Here is a 19766-nt window from a genome sequence, read left to right on the forward strand (position 1 = left end):
CAGGAGGAAATAATACAGCTCACCCTTCGGCTTCAGTGACCATTTACACGTGACTCTAAACTACACACTATATACAGAAGCTCAGCAATCCTCAGGAGCACACACGCGAGTAACGCAGGGTTTGGAGGCCAAGGATGGGTCTGCTGCTGCTGCCAGTTGCAGTGTTGCCAACTCCTCAGTAAGGAAAATCGCTATTGGCTGTCCTAAAAGTCGCCAAATGATGTCATCGCCTAATTTGCATAATTGTTCATGCTAATGTAATTGTAACCTACGCTGTTGGAGAGAGAAATAACATCGTGGAAGAGACATAAAGTGAGCAAAATACGTCCTAAATGCATTTAGAGTTTATTTAGAACTACGAATTAAATTTCTTTTAGCAATTATTGTTTTTTAATGTCACAATTCCAACCCTGCTCCTTTACCCGGGCTTGGACCGGCAAAAGTGACCCGAGATAGGCGCTCTGGTGGAGTTACTTTGTGTGTGTGAGAGTGTGTGTTTATAAGTAGTTTTAAACCTTGTGATCCACAAAACAGCATCACAGTAAAAGAAGAACTGACTGCGTTACAGTCAGTGCGGAGCAGCGGCTTCACTCATGGGCGTTTCATTTGCAGTTTGGACGCACAGGTGTGAACATCTCCTGCAGCTGGGGGAGGACTGTCCTCCGCCCGTGAGCGCTTTGGCACGGGTGAGGTGCCCACGGCAGCACCGCTGCTTGTTGAGAGTAAGAGCAACACGCTCTTTCACGTCAAAAAGTCGTCATAAATAAGTCTCCAATAACACCAGAAAAAGTCGCCGGATTTGTCGCTAAGGGGCCTGAAAACTCGATAAATACAGCGACAAGGTCGCTAAGTTGGCAACACTGGTTGCTGCCCCGGGACAGCTGCTGGTGACAGATTTTCAAAGCAACCACATGATCAGGGGACCAGTCAGCGGCCGTCAGCTTCTCCAATCAGGGACCTGCAGAGACTCTTAAAGACACAGACAGGCAGAACAAAACAGCCACCAAGACACATTATGGCCATTATGGCCAGGGCCGTAACAGTTACACACATATAAACGAAGGTTTCCTCTGCAGGGCACACCACAGAATTCCAACTTAAAGCTTCCAGGTTTGTCTGGCATGGACCAAACACGCCGCTGACAGCGTTCTTTATCCGTCTGCTCGATGAACTGGACCTCTCAGCTGGGTCTGTGCTGCTGGGGCCGTTTGGAGCCTTTAAAATCAGTGAAACCTCTGCGTCAGACTTTAGGCACAGCGTAAACAACGGTTCCAGAAACAAAATCTCTCCTTTATCCTTTTTAGTCATACTGTTCTTATGTTACAGGATGTCCATGTGTGGGTCTCATAAAACAGAAACATCTATTTGATGGGTGGATGTGAACGTGTCCCTAAGGCTCACAAAGGTCGCCTGGTGGATGTTACATTGAGATAATTGACCTGAATTTGTGTCACGTAATTTGATTTAGTGCCGAGTCGGTGAAATTATTTGTACTTTAGTGGAAAATTGACTCCATGCTGCGTCTCAGTTCTCCAGTAGACTCTGGATTGCCTCCCTCTGCCTGAGCATGGCAGACTGCATTATCAATATTGCTCATCAGTTTGATTCCTTATCGATTTTCATCGGGTTTCCACTGAAACCATCACTAAGCAGCATAATACAGACATCACATTCATGCACATCAGTTTTATGCTGTGGGTCAAATATTTGTGCGTGTTGGAGTTGTTTCCCCTCTTGGTTGCGATCAGTGTTGCAGTCGTCCCTCGTCGTGTACGCTACCTCATTACTCCCGTGACCACGAACAGGAAGCCTCATCATGTTGTTTGCACACTAAACTTAAATCTTTTTTTTTAGATTGCCAAGCTAACAAGTAAATGCTAAATGGACTGACTCTGTTCTACTCTGAGCGCTTCACACAACTTTTACTTTCACGCATTTGCACAAACACTTTCTTCTACACTGCTTCACACACATTCACACTCTGATGGATGCATCGCAGTAGGATACTTGGCATGCAGACTGGGATCAAATCACCAACCTTCGGTTTAGCAGCCGACCTGCTCCACCACCTGACCTACAGCCACCCAACAAGTCCCACCCCAAAAAAAATCAGCCCTCAAATATCGAAGTATGTCACAGATTTCAGACATTTGCCTCTTTTCACTGGACCAACGTGCTTGTTTTGAAATGTTTCTAAATGTTTAAACTTTATAAATCCAAAAATCACAAACTGTAAATACTCAAACCATGAAAATGCTAAAAATGCTGGAGACATTTTGAGATCTCGACCAGATAAAAACCTGGCACCGAAAGGAATGAAATTTGCGTTTGGTTGATTATTTCTCTGTTGTGCTTCTTGGCAGTAAGTCTTTTACCTTTCTGCCATTTGCCCTTAAATGGTTTCATATTTTTCAGGAAAATGCATTTGTGGGTTGGTTGAACTTGTTATGTTTGTTAATGCCAAACAGCTTGTTCTCTGGATTACTGCAGGTCCTTACCTTGCAATATAAGCACCTTGAGCCAAACGTTGTTGTGACGGCGCTGTAGACACTGAATTGAATGAGTTCAGATTCTGTGTATGGAAGCTGGATATTAAATGCTGATTGCTGCAGAATGCTTCCTCCAATGATGACGAGTTTTTCCACTGAGATGCCGCCCTGCACCATCACACTGCCTCCACCCATAATGGTGCAGCAAACACACTAACAGTGCTCTCTGGGCCTTCTCCAAAATTTGACCTTCTGTAGAGAGAATGTGAACTCACTGCTGAACGTAACCTGAACATAAGAACACCTGGGGCACCAGCAGCTGTTTGGCATTGGCACCGTGCTGCTCCACCCACAAATGTGGAACCAGCAGAAATAAACGGTGTAAGATTTATTGCTACGAAGCACAACAAAGAAATAATCAGCTAAACACAAATGTTCTTGTTTTTTCTTAAGCCTCGTGCTCACTAACCTCACAGCATTAATGAATAACCGAGCAGTGACCTTTCACTCATGAAGTCATTATCTTTGATTATTAATGGGTGATTATTTTGGTGACACTGTTATTTATGCACAGCTGGAGGCTAATCGACACGTGTCTGATCTTCTTGTATTACTGATGTTCATCAGATGTCGTTTGTATTGAGAATCTTTAACTCAGGCATGTGTTCCTGTTTAACCTTCTCTCTTTCTGCATCCAAGAAATTATTCAACTCTATAACTTCTGTTGGAGCTCAGCAGGAAATTAAAGCGACATCATGTCATCGGAACTTTTTTCCTGTTTGCATTCAAACTTTGTGTTGTTGGGTCTGTGGGGAGGAAGGTCTCTGTCACGGCTCTGTGGAGCTCAGCAGGCAGAGAGAAGCTCCAGCCCTGCCAGAGGTTGGGGGTTTAAATCCCACTGGGAGCTGGCGTGGTGTGGAGGCTCAGCTGAACAGCAGATGTTTCTGGTTTTTCCACAGAAAATCTTCCCCGAGCAGAGCAGCATCCAGGAGTTTAAGCTGCACAAACGACAAACGAGCTGCACGGAACAAAAGCCATTTTATGGATGACAGGAATGAGTCTGTATTTTTATTCATTACATGCAGTTTAAACACGAGTGTGTACGCTGCCCTCGCCCAGCAGCCTCTACCCTCTGCTCTCAGTAGTTGGATTGGTATCAGTGCCAGGAGGCTCATGTGTTATGTTGCCCCAGTTTAACCCACGTCTGAACCTCAAAATGCATTCTGACAAAATAAGGATTAGAGTTCAGAGGCTGAAACTCTCAGCAAAGGAGTCAGTAGCATTGAATCGACAGACATGACGTTCCAGCACGCTGATGGTATCTCTGAAAATCATTTTTGGTGATTTCTAGTTTAAAAGAAAGTGTTTAAAAATCGAAAAGAAAAATCCACCCACTTCTGTTGTTACAGTCTGAACTTACTAGAAACAATAATGGCCGTAATGTTGAGGTTTCAGTGTTGACATTTGTACATAAAACCTGTCAGGTTCATTAGTGTGAACTACAGCTGCTCGTGTTAATGTTGGTCAACCTGATAACCACGAAAATGGAGCCAAACTAATACAAAGACTGAAAATTCATCCATCATTATCCATGCATCCATCCATCCATCAATCCATCCATCCATCCATCCATGCATCCATCCATCCATGTATCCATCCATCCATCCATGCATCCATGCATCCATCCATCCATCCATCCATGCATCCATCCATCCATGCATCCATGCATCCATCCATCCATCCATCCATGCATCCATCCATCCATGCATCCATCCATCCATCATCCATGCATCCATCCATCCATCCATCCATGCATCCATCCATCCATCCATCCATCCATCCATCCATCCATCCATCCATCCATCCATCCATCCATCCATCCATCCATCCATCCATCCATCCATCCATCCATCCATCCATCCATCCATCCATCCATCCATCCATCCATCCATCCATCCATCCATCCATCCATCCATCCATCCATCCATCCATCCATCCATCCATCCATCCATCCATCCATCCATCCATCCATCCATCCATCCATCCATCCATCCATCCATCCATCCATCCATCCATCCATCCATCCATCCATCTATCCATCCATCCATCCATCCATCCATCCATCCATCCATCCATCCATCCATGCATCCATCCATCCATCCATCCATCCATCCATCCATCCATGTATCCATCCTTGCTGTCCCTTAGTCAGGCCTGGGTTGTAGGGGCAGCAGTATAAGCGGAAACCCCAGACTGAGGTTACCATGAACCCACCCTGAGCCTGGCTTAACAAAGGTGTTCGTCAGGAGTTCAGTCTTTGCCCAAGAGACCTCAGCCAGGTTTAGCTTGAATGAGCCACATGGGCCACTCCTCCTGTGGACCCACCACCTGCAGGAGGAGCTGTAGAGGTATAGGGCGGTGTAAGTGGGAGGTGCGGTGGAAGGTGGAGGTCTTTGTGGTCCAATAAAAAACTGAAACTGAAAAAGTTAAAGTCTAAAAATGAAGGAGCCATCTAAATACTGAGATACTTGTGTTTGATCACTGAAGTGTTTTTGTAAAGCGCCATCTTGTTGCTGCAGCAGCATCTCAGCCAATCATCCGACTCCTGCGGACACCTGTACACCAGAGCGGCCACGCCCACAGTCAGCTCACAGACATATTGAGGTCAGCTCAGAGTTAGATGTTTAGATGAGATTAAAGTCACGCTGACCGCGGGTCCGCTGCATGGCTGATGTTCTGTGTGATAATCTAACAGGATTTGTTTGGAGCGTCAGCCGAAACAAAGAGGCTGAGCTTTGATAAAAAGCTCATCGCTCTGAGCCTGGAAACCTGCGGAGCGACACACACCTGCAGCGTGTAAACTTCCCTCAGCAGGAAGCTTCATCACGCTGGCAGGAATCACATCAGCCTGCTCCTGCTTCATGTTTGCTGCAAACAAAAGAAAAACAGCAGTTCAAACAGGGACCGCCAAACTTCTCATTGAATTATGAGTTCCCTCAGGGCTGTAATCACATCTAACTTTTATCCATTCATTTGTGTGACGCAGTTGGTTCTGCAGTTGTATTTCTATTAACTACCAGCACTGTGAAGTAATTTTAATACATGGGAAAGTTGTGGCCTGCTAGGCTGAGGTGCTGCTTTCTATTTTTAATAAATGAGCCCTGGGGGTGGGCTCTAATTATCGGGAGATTGCACTGCTCAGCCTCACAGGGAGCACTAATAGCAGGGTGCTGGATTCAGTGTGGATTCTCTGCAATCTTCAGCCTCGTGAGGACGTGGAGCAAGCTTATTGTACGCTCGCTCCACCCTGCAGAGGTCTGGGGCCGGGCGGGGTAAAGACCCACTGGATCAATTTGTACTTTCACAAGAACGCCAGTTTTACTGACTACTCTGCATCTGACAGTCAAAGCGTTTCCTCACTAACAGCCAACCAGGTAACCTGCACAGCCACACAGACGTGCTGCTGTTTCAGTCAGCGGAGCTCAAGTTGGACAGCAAACATCAGCCGTACGTTTCAGCCACGAACAGGCTCCGACACAGCAGCAGTCTGTGACACTGTTTGCTGACATGACCTGCGCTGTTTCATTTTCTGTGCTCTGGTTTGTGTTTCCAAACCCGTCACTGCAGATGCTTCCTCTCCCTCGCTCTTTGCATAGAAGTGTCTGAGATGACTGATGTTATGAAACAGGCTACGTCAATGAACACTGAATACAATTAGTTTCATTTTTTATTCCAGCAAAAATGAAACAGCGGCAATAAAACATTTTTAATATAGTTTATTTGTGAGCGACACCAGAAAATCTGTAAATTTCACTGTAAATGAGCCAAAATAATAAAAAGTTATGATGAATCATCAGTGTTCTGACTAAAGTTAAATAATGTTAGCTGAAGGTTCAAAGTCATGATTTTTGTTTGTTTGTTGCAAATATTTCATACAAATTCTACTTTGAAGTGAATTTAAAGATCGTTTTACTGCATTTAGCTTTCCTTTGAAAAACTTTCCTTGTGAGGTACCAATAATGTCTTTATGAGCAATAACAAAATAAGGTCCTAACACTCATCTTGAAGGTGAAGCGTGAGGAGTCTCTTCTCTCTTTGCAGACGATCGGCTTCTTTTGGTTTCCAGTTCACAACAAGCACATGTGCTTTTCTCATGAGCTGTACAAAAATCAGCCTCTTCAGCAGTCACTTTGACCTGCATCCTGTTGCATGTTCAATGAACCTTCATGAAGATTTAGGCAGGAAAATGAGCGGTAAGCTAACCTTTTGTTCCTTAGAAAGTCCTCAGACAAACACCTTTTAACGGGGTCAAAGGTTCAGGTGTGGATTTACGGGGGACAAGGATGGTTTGTAAAAATCATCCGGTGTTTCTCCACTGTCTTTCCTCCCCAGTTTGGCCTCAAGCCCCAAAGGTCATACTGTACACCTGAACCTTAGTAGACTTCATGAGTTTCTGTGAGTCTGTGGGTGTGATATCTGTGTACAAGCTATTGAAATTCTTCCAGTGTTTTCAGTATTTTCATTTCCAGTGGTATCCACTGTATCTGGTCATTCATACCGGTGTCGACTGTTTCTTTTTTGAGCCCTGTCACATCGGTGAAATCTGTTGCCACAACCTGACTCTAAAGAAGGTCTAAAGCAGGGGTGTCCAACTCCTGGCCTCGAGGGCTGGTTGTCCTGCAGGCTGTAGATCTCACTCTGGGTCAGCACACCTGAATCAACGATTAGTTCATTACCAGCCTCTGGAGAACTGAGGAGGTCATTTAGCCATTTGAATCAGCTGTGTTGGATCAAGGACACATCTAAAACCTGCAGGACACTGGCCCTCAAGGCTTGACGCCTGTGGTCTAAAGGATGGAAACACAAATTGAGTTGCCATTTGATGATATACTGATAAGATATAACATCTCCAGAGAGTTTCTGTGAGAGACGAGCAGGTTTGCAGAGCATCCTGCTTCCTGAGTCTCTGCAGCTCTTCTTCATCAAACGGGATCTGGTCCACCTGAAGACCCCGATCATCTCTTGTGTTCTGAGTCCCTGTGACACCTTCGCCCTCTTACTTCTGTCAGCGGCCCTTTGTCTTCTGGGAAACCTCCAAACCCAGACCCTGATACAGGGACCTGCTGCAGGTGAGTGACTTCACCATCGCAGTGCTAACTTAAAGGCTTCCTGTGTGAAGAGCTTACATGCTGGCAGGATTCTTGCCTGCACACAGGTGCCTCTGATGCAGAAGTGTTCACCTTTGCTGGTGGACAGGATGTGAACTGGTCACAAACTAGACCCTTCAATCCGTCCGTGGATGAATACATTTGCATGCACGTGTTTGGGGCTGCAGCGTTCAGATAAGGCTTTTTATTCCTCCTCTCCACCTCGGCCACAGACAGCGTATTTATCAAAATATGTTTACAGCTGTCCTGAATATCACAACATTTCCTTTTTTCCCAGAAAAACTCTTGACTTTGCAAAAATGTCCACACAAAATCATTACCGACCCCTCAAAGCATTTTTCACTACAAGCCACATTCACACACGCTGCCTCAGTAATGTTGGCCAGCGACACTCCCTGTTTGCCTGCAGTCTTAACAAAAGCCCCCCCCAGACGCTCGGGGGGGGGGGGGGGGTGCTTTTTAGGTAATTTATGCAGCTTTGATTTCAGTGCAGTGTTCACAGCAGTGTGTTGTTGGGCTGCTTTCTCTCCTCTGCTGTATGAGCTGAGACAGCACAGAAGAGAAGACTGTGTTGACGACAACTCGTTAGCCACCTGTAACCAGGGTAAAACTGAAGATACACAACAAGTGTTTATTCATCGAAAACCTCAGATGCTGCAATTAAACACTTGTAAGTCTGACAGCTGTGAAACAAGTGCTCACAAGGCCATCAGCAGCTCTCCTGGTGATTTACAGCAACAGCAAGTTCATTTCAAAGAAGCAGCCGGAGTAACGACCATTAAAGAACTGTCTGATTTTAATAAGTGAGAAAAGCTGCAGTTAGTGAAAGCAGCAGCGCAGACTAGCTGCTCCTCCTGCTTCTCTCAGGTTGCTTTGAGCTCCTGTCAGCAGGTAATCGGCTGCTTTCTTGGTGACGTCGACAGCAGCTGCCAGGCTGCCCGACAACACTCATGTTTCTTTCCTCCACAGTCACAGAGCCGGCTGCAGACGCAGGAGACCAACTGCTCTGACTGATGTTTTTCTTTGTGATTCAGCATCTTTATTCAGACAATTTCCTTCTTAAACACCTCAAATCACCTCAATTACTTACTTTTCCAAACAAAGCAAAAATAAAGAAAGACTTAAAAAAGAAAAAAAATAAGGCTAAAACTGCAGTTCCTCTGACGTCCACCAGGAGCTCCAGCAGTGAGTCATTCTCCAAACACTCCGATGTCGAAATGTTCAACAGCGGCTATATTTCATGGCTGCCCAGCTTCACTTCAATTAACCGTTAACTTGTACTTGGATTATCTGACAGATGTGGATTAACTTTACTGTCAAGTCTGTTATTCAGCAGTAATTAGCAGGTACGCTGTTCACCTGCATCCACAGAACTTTCTAAAACCAACAGGAGAGGAATCAAACCTTTTGCATTCAAGCATCAGAGCAAAATACAAACCCAATGATTTATTGATGTCTCCAAATTCTTCATTTCCTCTCACATCCTTGGCTGCTCTTATGAAGAAGCAGCAGGAGGATTCATGTCTGAGCTGAAGCTTCAGGGCACAAACTGACGGCCAACGTCACGCTGGACATTACGGGAAGAGGAAGTCCTGTTCATACAGGATTAAAGCTGCAGGGGAAGGCGGAAAGTAACATGTCACCCAGCTCGTCTGTAATTTACCTCATCAATCCAAGCTTCTTTACCTCGGGTGAAATGAGAAGAATATTTAGCGAGATAAATGTCTCCACAGGAGGGCAGCACCAGGCTGAAGGGGGGGTAGAAATGCACCACGAGGTGAATTAGTTAGACATCTTTGTATTTGTCAATCATAACTCAGTCAAATCAGGGCAGGAATTAAGTATTTATATTCAGTGTGGCTTCCACCTCCTGAGGGGATGATTATCTCTGATGCACGTCCACACCAAAGCTCCAGAAATCAGAGAGCTGCTGAACAGGAACCCATCAGATATGAACTTATCGTCATGGCTCCAGGGTGATGGGGGACATTTTCAGCCAAACCAACACTTTCTGTTCCCTCTTAATGTGGAAACATGTAAAGGTGGATTCAAATCTTAATTATATGTTGACATATGCGTTCCATCACAGAGACTGTTTTCCTGCAGCATCCAGTAGCGCTTCCAAAAACCTTGTCTCCAGCTGACAGAGGCTCCAAATCCTAAAGCAGGAATGATTTGATAGACCAAAACACAAACCTGTGTGCCTAATATTGTGTCTGTGTCCTGGAGTCTGTGCGGTGGAGCTTCCAGAAAATTCCAGCAATGCTCAGTGAATTGAGATCTAGGAAATCTGGAGGCACCACCCTGAGGTCTTTGTCATGTTTCTCACAGGAGCGTTGTCCTGCTGAACGAGGGAATACCTCTGCCATGGAGTGTCCACAGTCTTTTCATCCAGAGCATCACGCTGCCTACCCTGACCTGCCTTCCTCTAACAGAGCCGAGGAGGCATCACTTACCTGACTATACACAGAGTGATGGAGAAAAGACTTGTTTGGACCACTCGTGCTGAAGCTGGCACACCAGGAGCACCGCACACACCTGCTGTTTGCAGTGACACAATCATGACGCTATCACACATCAACCTGATGCACTTTCAAACATATCCAAGCTGTCGGTTTTAGTCACTGCACCTGAAGCTGGTTGTGAAGTCAGGGCTGATGAGAAGAAGCAACTCTTCATACTGTGTCAGTGTGAATCATACTGGGACAAACCCACCGTGATGCTGGTATTGGGCTTCACATTTTGAAGCCTCGTCGTTTTTGGCTGTAACCACAGATTGACCGTGTCTGTCTGTTCCTCTGTGTCACCCTGCGACAGGTCCGCTGCCAGGTTAATTAGCTTAGCTGAAGCTAAACAGAAAGATAGCAGCTGTAGCTGCCTGTCAGTGGTCACAGCCAGAACTTAAATTAATGTTCTCGAGCACCTTGACTGAATTAGAGTTGTTACAAAGGGAGGAATGACTGGAAAAGACCGCTGGAGCTTCTGGTAAAATAATAATTCATTAAAAATAATCAATTTAATATCCAGGGAACAGGAAGTAGAGCTGATCCATCAGTACCTACAAATTTTTCGGAGTAATGTAACTTGATGTCCTCTGCAGAGAAATGTTTCAGACCCTGAGCTCTGGCTCGAGGGACCTCGAGGGCAGAAGGAGTAATCACAGAGCTCTGTTCTTCTTCTAAACACCTCCTCTTCCTCCTTGTTTTACGAGGAGCTCCGAGGAAGCCGACAGCCTTTAATTCCCACGCAGAGCAGCTGTTGTGTGTTTGTGGAGAAAGACGTTGTTGCCATGGTGACAAGACAACTCAATCCAAGTGGGATTTTTCATTTCATTAACCCCACCTATGTGACCATCAACCATCCACCTACCAGCTGGATCCAATCAGAGCAGAGAGGCGGGGTTTCATGCAGAGGGGTGGAGCCATGGTCGTCTTTAGTCAGATAAGTTGAATGATATTTATTATTTTTGTTTGCTGTCTTTCCTTTTTTTAAACCCAACATCTGTCATTTCATATGCAGCTGTTCGTATTTTGAGCTGCAGGCCTGCAGCTGCTCCGCTAGCTCCGTGTTTGGTCTCACCGGCTCCTGACAGATATGTTACTCCCAAGCCAAATTTCACTTTGAGCTGATAAACTACAGGAGACGGAAAAAACAATTTCAAATACGACGTGGAGTCTCCAGACAGGATTTGAATTTAGAGGAGGAGGAGCAGCGAGTTCAGGGAAAAGCAGCAGTTTATCGCTGCTGCTGGGGAGGGGCTGAAAAATGACTCACATGCACTGTGGATTAGATAAAAATCGACCCCTTCACAGATCTACAAATCCTGCAAGAATGAGGCTTAACGTGTGAAGTATGGTGATAACAAGCTGCAGGGAGCAGTGCCCTCCTCCAGGATTACAGCAGAGAGCAGACAAAGCAGTGAGCTGATGAGCAAGAGTTCACTTCAGCTTGTTTTCTCTGTGCTGAACTTTTCCTGCTGTGCAACAAATGAGAGAAAACACGGGATGAAGTCCGTACCAGAGCTCGTCATGCTGCAGGGAGGTGTTTGTGCTCTCTGCACAGCAGCTGCACAGCCTGCACGTTAGACTCTGCTTTTAACTGTTTGAAAGGAAGGAATCCTCCTCATCCTCACACTAAGTTTCCACTGTGAACACGCCCTCGCTGTTTCTTTTACCTTTTTCAAATGTTTCTTGCCATCTTAAATGTTCGGTTGTTTTTGTTTAACTGGGAGTTTCTTACAATCTGCTTCGTATCGCGCTCTGATCCACGCGGCGACGCTTGCAGCTTCGGGGATGATGTTTCGTCTGCGATAATTGGATTATTCTAAATTAAACTTTCACAGGCGCTTGTGGAGAGATGGAGCTTAAATCTCAGCTGATAACCCAAAACAGTTTTTTAATAGATAAAATTTGAAAAACGAAACTCAGCAGAGGAAAAGTGTGCAGACAGCTGGAGCCAAAGTTACGTTGGCCTGTAGGAGACTGAAGAGAAGAACTAAGCCGATGCTGAAAGGCTGCAGGTTGATTTAGCTGAACGAGCCTCTGATGAGTTCATTTTAATTCTAATGCTATAATAAAACCATCAATATACATTATTTTACTGAAGCCAGTTTCCTGCTCAAAGAAGATCTGCAGGTTAAGAGCTGAGCTGCCTGAGGGAGCAGATCGTTTCTGCTTTTGTGTTTTTATGAGCCTTTAATGAGGAAGTAATGAAATGCAGAACCAATTATCTCGCTGCCCCCCTCAATAACGCTGGAAACACGCAGACAGTGAGACAGATTAAAGACGGGACATTAAATTCACTTTACATTGGTGAAGATAACACACCATCATTTATTTTTCTAGTGATTATTGTTGCGCTTTCATCAAGCAGCAGAATCTTTCTCACGAGTCACATTTATTATTTCATGAATCTGCAGCAGCGAACATGTTTTAAAGGAAACACCACCACCCGCCTCCATGACAACTAATATCTGTTTTCCCCTAAAATATATATCAACCATAATCTCAGCTGGTATTATAAAAGAGCTCCTTGCTCTGGTTTACAACAGAACAACAGTCCGCACCGACTCAAAGGTCGAGTCGAGCGGCTGACTCGAGGGTCAATGCGTCTTTTTCCTGATCGGACAATCAGAAGGAAAGACTACGTTTTAGAGCAGAGATGTGTCCCAGCACAGCTGATTTAAAGGCTAAATGACCTCCTCAACATGTCCTGAAGTTCTCCTGCTAATGAACTAATCATGTGATCCAGGTGTGTTGACCCAGGGTCAGATCTCAAACCTGCAGGAGACCCTCGAGGCCTGCAGTCCCCCACCTCTGTTGTAGAATAAATCCACACCCGCAGGACTTGAACCTTGGACCTGCAGTGCCCGAGTCTAAACTTTGCATCTTTACTTTATCCCAGCGTCTGATGTGCACATCGACTGCTTCATGTAAAAATGTGAAAAACTATTTTCATGGAGACAAACCAGAAAAAAACTAAGAAATCCTAAATATTCCTAAATCAGTTCAACTAAAACAGGAACAAGTCTGCTGCCTTGCTCAAAGGAAGTTGGTAACATCTGTGCTTCATTATTGTCCTCCAGTACAAAAGGTTCTGGATCAGATCCTCAAACTAACAGGAGGTGGAGGACTCGCTGTCTCCGCTGCTGGAGTTCTCAGACTGGCTGCGGTTGATGGGCGGGGCTCCGAGGGGCCTCTGGCCCTGCTGGGTCTCCTGGTTTAAAGACAAACAACACAAAAGAGGAAAGTAAGACTCGCCTAAAGACTTTCAGTCAATCTGGACCTCGACTCGTACGGTTTCAGGATCTGGAGCTTCTTTTGACCGAAGACTCGCCTCCAACATTTCCATCATAGTTCCAACTGAAGAAAACAAGACGATCACTAAACACGATTGTAACAGGACAAAAGCTGTGATGAAATGTTTCAGCAATTTTCTTTGTTTACGTCAATAAACCAAAACCGTTAGTAAACCACGTGGATCAACTAGTCACTGAACTGTAATCTTATGATTTTACTAGAATAATGTTGCAGCTTACAGACGACGAAGAGACTAAATCAACATTAACACTGAACACTACAGTTACCTGTTCTTCATCCCGTACTTCACAATATCAGCATCACAAATTTAAACGTGTCCTGGTTACCTGATGTAACTCCATAACTACACCCCCCAGTACGCTTCACCAGTGGCTGTGAGGGGTGTTCACCTGTGGTAGTCATGACAATAACCTGACCAATCGTGAGTCTTTAATAAGAGCTTTCATAACTGCATGTGTCATGTTTTCCCTCACATGAAATATTTGAACCATTTTTGAGAAAACGTTTGAGAAGCAGCAGCTCCGCCGGTTTCATGTAGTCCAGGAACGGAGGGCCAGCGTGAGCAGGGTGTAAGGCTGCGGGGCACGCCATTGGCTGGTTCCTCCATCAAGTGATGTGACAAGTCCTGATGACAGGTACCTGCAGACCCCGCCCTGCATGTCACCTGGAAGCCAAACACCTAAGTTTCTTCATGGTGGGTTTTTCCTTTAATTTGAAACGTTTCTATACGTGAGCATTTTTAATGAACCCTGGTCGGTGCTTTTAATCCAGTCTGAAGCATTTCTATTACCTCCACCTGGTGCTATTAAAAGCAGCGCAGTGACCCTTTCATGCTGCTCCTGCTGGATCCAGTGACTGACAGCAGATTACCGTGATGTGATCCTGGCGTCCTTCCTCACTTCCTGCCTCTCTGTCTGCAGGAGCAGCTCAGGCTCCATCAACAGAAGCACAGCAGAGTGTGGAGGTGATCTAATGGGATTATAATGGCAGGATATCTGCTGCTGCCAGAATCTAGACACACGTGTCTATACTGCCTCACACACAGAAAATGACCAGGCTGAAAACTTTCATAAAAGCAAAGGTGCGACGCCTCAGTCGCAGGTAGTCGTTTCAAGTCTCTTTGAAGATTAACGAGCTCAGCGTCTTAACGAGGCTCTTGATTGCCAGGAAGTCTGAGCTGTAACGAGCTCTGAATGCTGACGAGCTGACGCCCTCACAGAGATCATTAAACCGAAAGCCGCCGGGCGTCATGTCCGGACCGGTCCGCGCTACACCAGCTGATATTTGAACCCTTTTATTGTTCACATCTCTGGATTTCTTTCACTTCCTTCCTGCTTTCGCGTCTCCTTCACATTTCATAATCAGAAACGATTTGCCTTCAGGGGCTCCGTTTAACAAATATCACGTGCACTGCTTTCAGCTATTATTTTTATTTAAGCACTTTGCAGAGTATCCATCAGATCCTTTTAAGGTCTGACTTTCAGCTTCACCTTTCTTTCTGTATCTGTTATCGATGTTGGCAGTCTCCTCCTTTCCCTCCACGCTGAATCGGACGTGTTAAACAAAAGCAAACCTGCTGCTGCTTTTGTTTTGCCAGCACAGATAGACTCTGAGCTGCTGTTCAACAGCTAATGACTGGACAGTAAATCAGGATAATGGGCTCTGGGCTGCTCCGGGCCTTTCGTCCGTTCACTGGATGCTAAATATCCGGGGATTTAATGGCTGTTTATCTCTGCTGATGCTGCATTCTGTTACTTTGCTTCCCTAAAGGGAATAATTAGTCTGCTTAAGCAGGGACCTGACAGGCAGGACGGGGAAACACGCTGAACTCTTTGTGCAACTAATGCTGAAGCCACAGTTTTAATGGAAACACCAAAGGAACAGCAAACAGTGATGAAGCACTCGGTGTTTGCCTGTGTTTGTTGTCTCCTGCTTCACAGACAAATCAGAGTCATTAGAATATATTAATTTTACATTTGCTCAGTTATTAAGTCTGTGTGTTCTGATCCTTAGTTCTGGTTCTAAACGCTTCACTTTGGAATACGAGTGCTTACAGCAACCTGCTGCAGGAACAGAGGAGAGTCTTCACAATGACCTGTTCTTTTTTCTTTATTTAAGGGCAGACTGCATGGACACAGGAGGTGTGGCCTCAGAGGTGTGGCCTCAGAGGTGTGGCCCCACAGGGGGTGTGGCCCCACAGGGGGTGTGGCCTCAGAGGTGTGACCCCACAGGGGGTGTGGCCCCACAGGGGGTGTGGCCTCGGGGTGTGTGGCCTCGGGAGGTGTTGCCTCGGGAGGTGTTGCCTCGGGAGGTGTGGCTCGGGAGGTGTGGCCTCGGGAGGTGTTGCCTCGGGAGGTGTGGCTCAGGAGGTGTGGCCTCGGGAGGTGTGGCCTCGGGGTGTGTGGCCTCGGGAGGTGTGACCTCGGGAGGTGTGGCTTCAGTAGGTGTGGCCACGGGGCTGAAAACACCTGAATTCAAAGATGATGAGCTGTGGCCCAAAACGTTTGTCCGTATAGAGTTTAAGCTCACTGGGTCTGGAGTGTTTTTGTGCTTTGATTCTGATCATTCTGTTATTTTATGGTTTTTCATGGTTTAGTTTGTATTTCTGCTCCTTTACTGTTCTTGTGCCTCCCTTGTGTTACGTCTAGTCATCCTTGTCTCCATGTTGGTGTATTTCCTGTTTTACTTTGCCGTGTCCTGTGTTAGTCTTTACAGTGCTGCTCTCCCTCCCGTCTCGTCATGTCCGATTAGTTTCGGCTGCGTTCCCCTCCTGTTTCCTGTTTCTGTGTATTTCCCTCTGGATTACTTCTGCTTCGTATCCAAAATAACTTTATTGCCTTTGCTTCTCTTATTGCCCGAAAAAGAATTTTGTTGTCGTGGAAATCATGTCAGCCAGCATTAAAGTCTGGTTACACGACATCCTAGGACTCCTAAAACTGGAGAAGATAAATTCTCCCTCAGAGGCTCATCTGATAGATTTTTTTACTCACTGGAAACCATTACTTAAATACTTACCGTAGCTTCCAGCACAAGAAATCTCTTTGTAGTCCATCATACGCCCGTGCACAAACGCTCCTGCTGCTGCCAGCAGTGGCTGTTCCACCTCGTAAGATTACTTCATTTAAGATACTCCAGCATTATCGATTTACTTTGACTGAGGAGCAAATATCATTAATATCGATATTAATTAGAGTTAATTAATGTTGATTAATCTCAATATGAATTCACAGGAATAAGCCCTTTATTGTTGGTCTTCATTATTTGTTTTGATGTATGGGTTAATGTCACGGCTAGACGGTCCTCACCGGTCGCCTTGCCAATTTCTGTTGTGTTAGTGTGTACTTTGTGGTGTTCTCCTCTCCATCCTGTGCATGTGTGTTTGTATGCTGGAACATGTACTTCTGGAAGCCGTGGCACGGAACGGCAGCTGACCCGGGGGGAGGATCCTGAGCTGGAATCGTCGCACCTGTGCTTAATCACTTCGCCGGCTGCTACTAATCCGAAGCAGACCTATTTAACGGTGCGGTCGAGTCACAACCAACGCTGGAACGTCGAGCTAAACCGGGTAGCGTAGTCGCGATTAGCATACCTGTTTGTGAAGGAGAGAGAACGTTTTCGTCACCGTGCGTGTGTTTTTCTCATCTGCCTCCAGGATCCAGGGATCGGAGGAGGAGCGGGCACAAGTCACTGCACTGTCACCACGGGGAGAAGCCACCGTGTCACTGCACTGCCCTTTTTGGATTAGAGACTCAAACTGTTGCCTTATTTTTTCACTGTGAATAAATTCACTGTCACTCTGCAAGGAGTCTCGCACCTGAGTCCTTTAATCCAATTCACCGTGACAGTTAATCCATCTTTCTGTAACATAGTCACCTTCAAATTATTGGGGGGTATTCATGCCATCTATGTTATTCATGTTTACTGGATGTTATAAAGAAAGAAGAGACGATCATTTCTGTCTGTACCTTTGTGCTTTGTGTCTGCATTTGATAATAAAACGAACACAACAGCAGTTTAAATATCAGTGCGTCGAATTCAGACGTCACAACATTTAAACAGAGTTTCATTTGCATCTAAGTGACAGACTCCTGTTTAAAAAGCGTCAGAATTTCATTTTTCTTGACTTTATTCACTTTGTGAACGTTGATAAACTCACTTCAGGCTCACCTGCAGAAAACTGAATATTTTCTTCTGCTTTCACGTTTGTTTGAGTCCATCTGCTGCTGCTTGATACCAACATTTGTTTCCTGCTGCTGCAATGACTGACATCAGGAAGTGTCGGCAGCCTGCTGGATGGTGTCCTGTAACCCACTGAAGTCTGTCAGAACTTGTTTGTGCTGTGAGCAGCCATGTGGTGCAGGATAAACAGCTGCACACATCTGCATGACGCCCTGAGGGGGCGCGGCTGAACGCCCTGTCCCACAGAGCACATGTCGACGGCACTGCAGACCCCCTCAAACAGCCCAGCGTCACTGAGATCAGGTTCACATCACACCTCCTGAATCCATGGAAGAGCAACCTTCAGCTCAGGACGCAGAGCCACAGATCTACTAACTGTAAGGTCAGTGCTTTGATGCCTGACTGTAAGATACCGGACCCCGAGCTGGAATAACACATCCATCGGAGTGAGTGTGTGAATGCACGCAGGCATAGAGGAAGGTGCATGAATGTGAACGTGTGAAGAGGAAAGCAGCGGTCTGTCCATCTGTTTGTTTTATGCTGATGATGCGTCTCTGCTGGCTTTGAGTGATGCCCTCCAGCTCTGCTGCTCAGAAGGGCCCGCTCCGGGCGAGGGAGGAGTTACTGCAAAGGGGAGGAGTGACGTTTTTGCTGTACAGTCCACCCCCACCTATAGCTGCATGCTGTGGGTGGTGTGTGAGAGAATGAGACTGTGGACCAGCCGGACCAGTGACACTCCCCTCTCTGTCGGGTGAACGAGCCACGCTTTCATGCAGGATTCTGGTGTTTCTGTGGATTCCACACGTGTCTGTATTTACAGATGAACCAGATGTTCTCCCTCCCTCTGGGTTACTGCTTCATTACTTTGTGTCGTATGACTGTTCAGTAGGAAAAGCTGTAAAACTTCTGAAACTGCAGTTAAAAGTCCAAAATGTGTGCGTGTGTGTGGTGAGCAGCAGATCAAACAAGCTAAGAATGATAAATTATAATTATTATAAATGAGTCTCCAGACCTGTGAGACTCATTTAGACTCTCAGAGACCCAGCAGCACTGAAACAGACAGAACCTGGAGAGGAAACGAAGACGAGCCTCTGATGAAGCCGCAATGAAGCCGCGACTTAAGTTTTCCTATTTACAGATAAGGATGAATGGTGCTCAAATTTTAGTCCGTTGGCCGCCTCCTCTTTGCTTTTGACACATGGTTTAAAATAATTGCCTAATTAAGCGTCCGGAGGCGCTGGCTGCCTCTCACACTGTTCAAAGCATCACTCTGGTTCCTCTTTGCTGTCTCTGAATAAGAAAAGATATAGACTACACGTAAACATGCTCAGACTGGCTGTTTCTGTCCTGACTGGGCTTCCTGTGTCTATGGTTCGAGCAAAAATAATCATTCATTTATTAGCTGGAAATCAAAAGCAGATCATCCACAGCTGATGTTGGATCCACTCAGAATTTGTCTTGATTTTTTAAATAGGTTTTTCTTGCTTAATGAGATACAGCAGAAAACGGTTACCTGGTGCATTTCGCAGCACATTCAGCCGTACTCATTATGTCTGACAGTTTGGGTGGATTTGTGCTGGTTTTGTACAGTAAGCGTGGGGAGGCTGCAGGCTGTGTCCCTGTTTCGTGACAGCGTTTCATCAGGCAGCAGAAAAGACGGAGCGAGGTTTCATCTGCAGGTGAACTGTGGAGGCTTTGATTTTTTCTGAGGTCAGCGGAGCGAGACGAACAGGTTTCACAGCCGAGGCGAGACGGTGACTGAACCAGGCCAACAGGAACGAGGGGGGAGGGAGGGAGGCTGGGGACGCGGGGGGAGGAGGACTCGTGATGGAAAGCGCACGCAGACTGTGTGCACGTGTGCACGGCTATCTTATGTGTGCAATAGAAACTCGGTTTCACAGCACAGCAAACGCACAAACTGAGCATGTGCCAGAGACGAGAAGCGTTTATACGAATGAGCTGAAACTCTTCATTTCTTCAGACACGCCTGAAGTAGATCAGCTGTGTTGAAGACTCCTGATGACCTGCCGATGATCATGATGCCTGCAGCCGTACCTGCTTTAGTGTAGCTGAGTTAAATGAGCGTTCGTGTCTGCTGTCCCGTTACTGCA

The 19766-nt window shown here is 45.9% G+C and overlaps 1 protein-coding gene across 1 annotated transcript in view; it reads right to left on the reverse strand.

The window, feature by feature from the left end:
* Positions 1–12037: 12037 nt before the first annotated feature.
* nek11 (NIMA-related kinase 11) overlaps positions 12038–19766 on the reverse strand; it is a 62474-nt gene continuing 54745 nt past the window's right edge. Inside the window, exon 15 of the mRNA XM_040030897.1 lies at positions 12038–13372. Within this exon, the coding sequence (XP_039886831.1) occupies positions 13314–13372 (59 nt within the window). The 3' untranslated portion in view covers positions 12038–13313. The remainder of the gene's footprint in view (positions 13373–19766) is intronic.

Source organism: Simochromis diagramma, unplaced genomic scaffold, assembly GCF_900408965.1.
Source record: "Simochromis diagramma unplaced genomic scaffold, fSimDia1.1 OVJJ01000361.1, whole genome shotgun sequence".
Classification (NCBI taxonomy): domain Eukaryota; kingdom Metazoa; phylum Chordata; class Actinopteri; order Cichliformes; family Cichlidae; genus Simochromis; species Simochromis diagramma.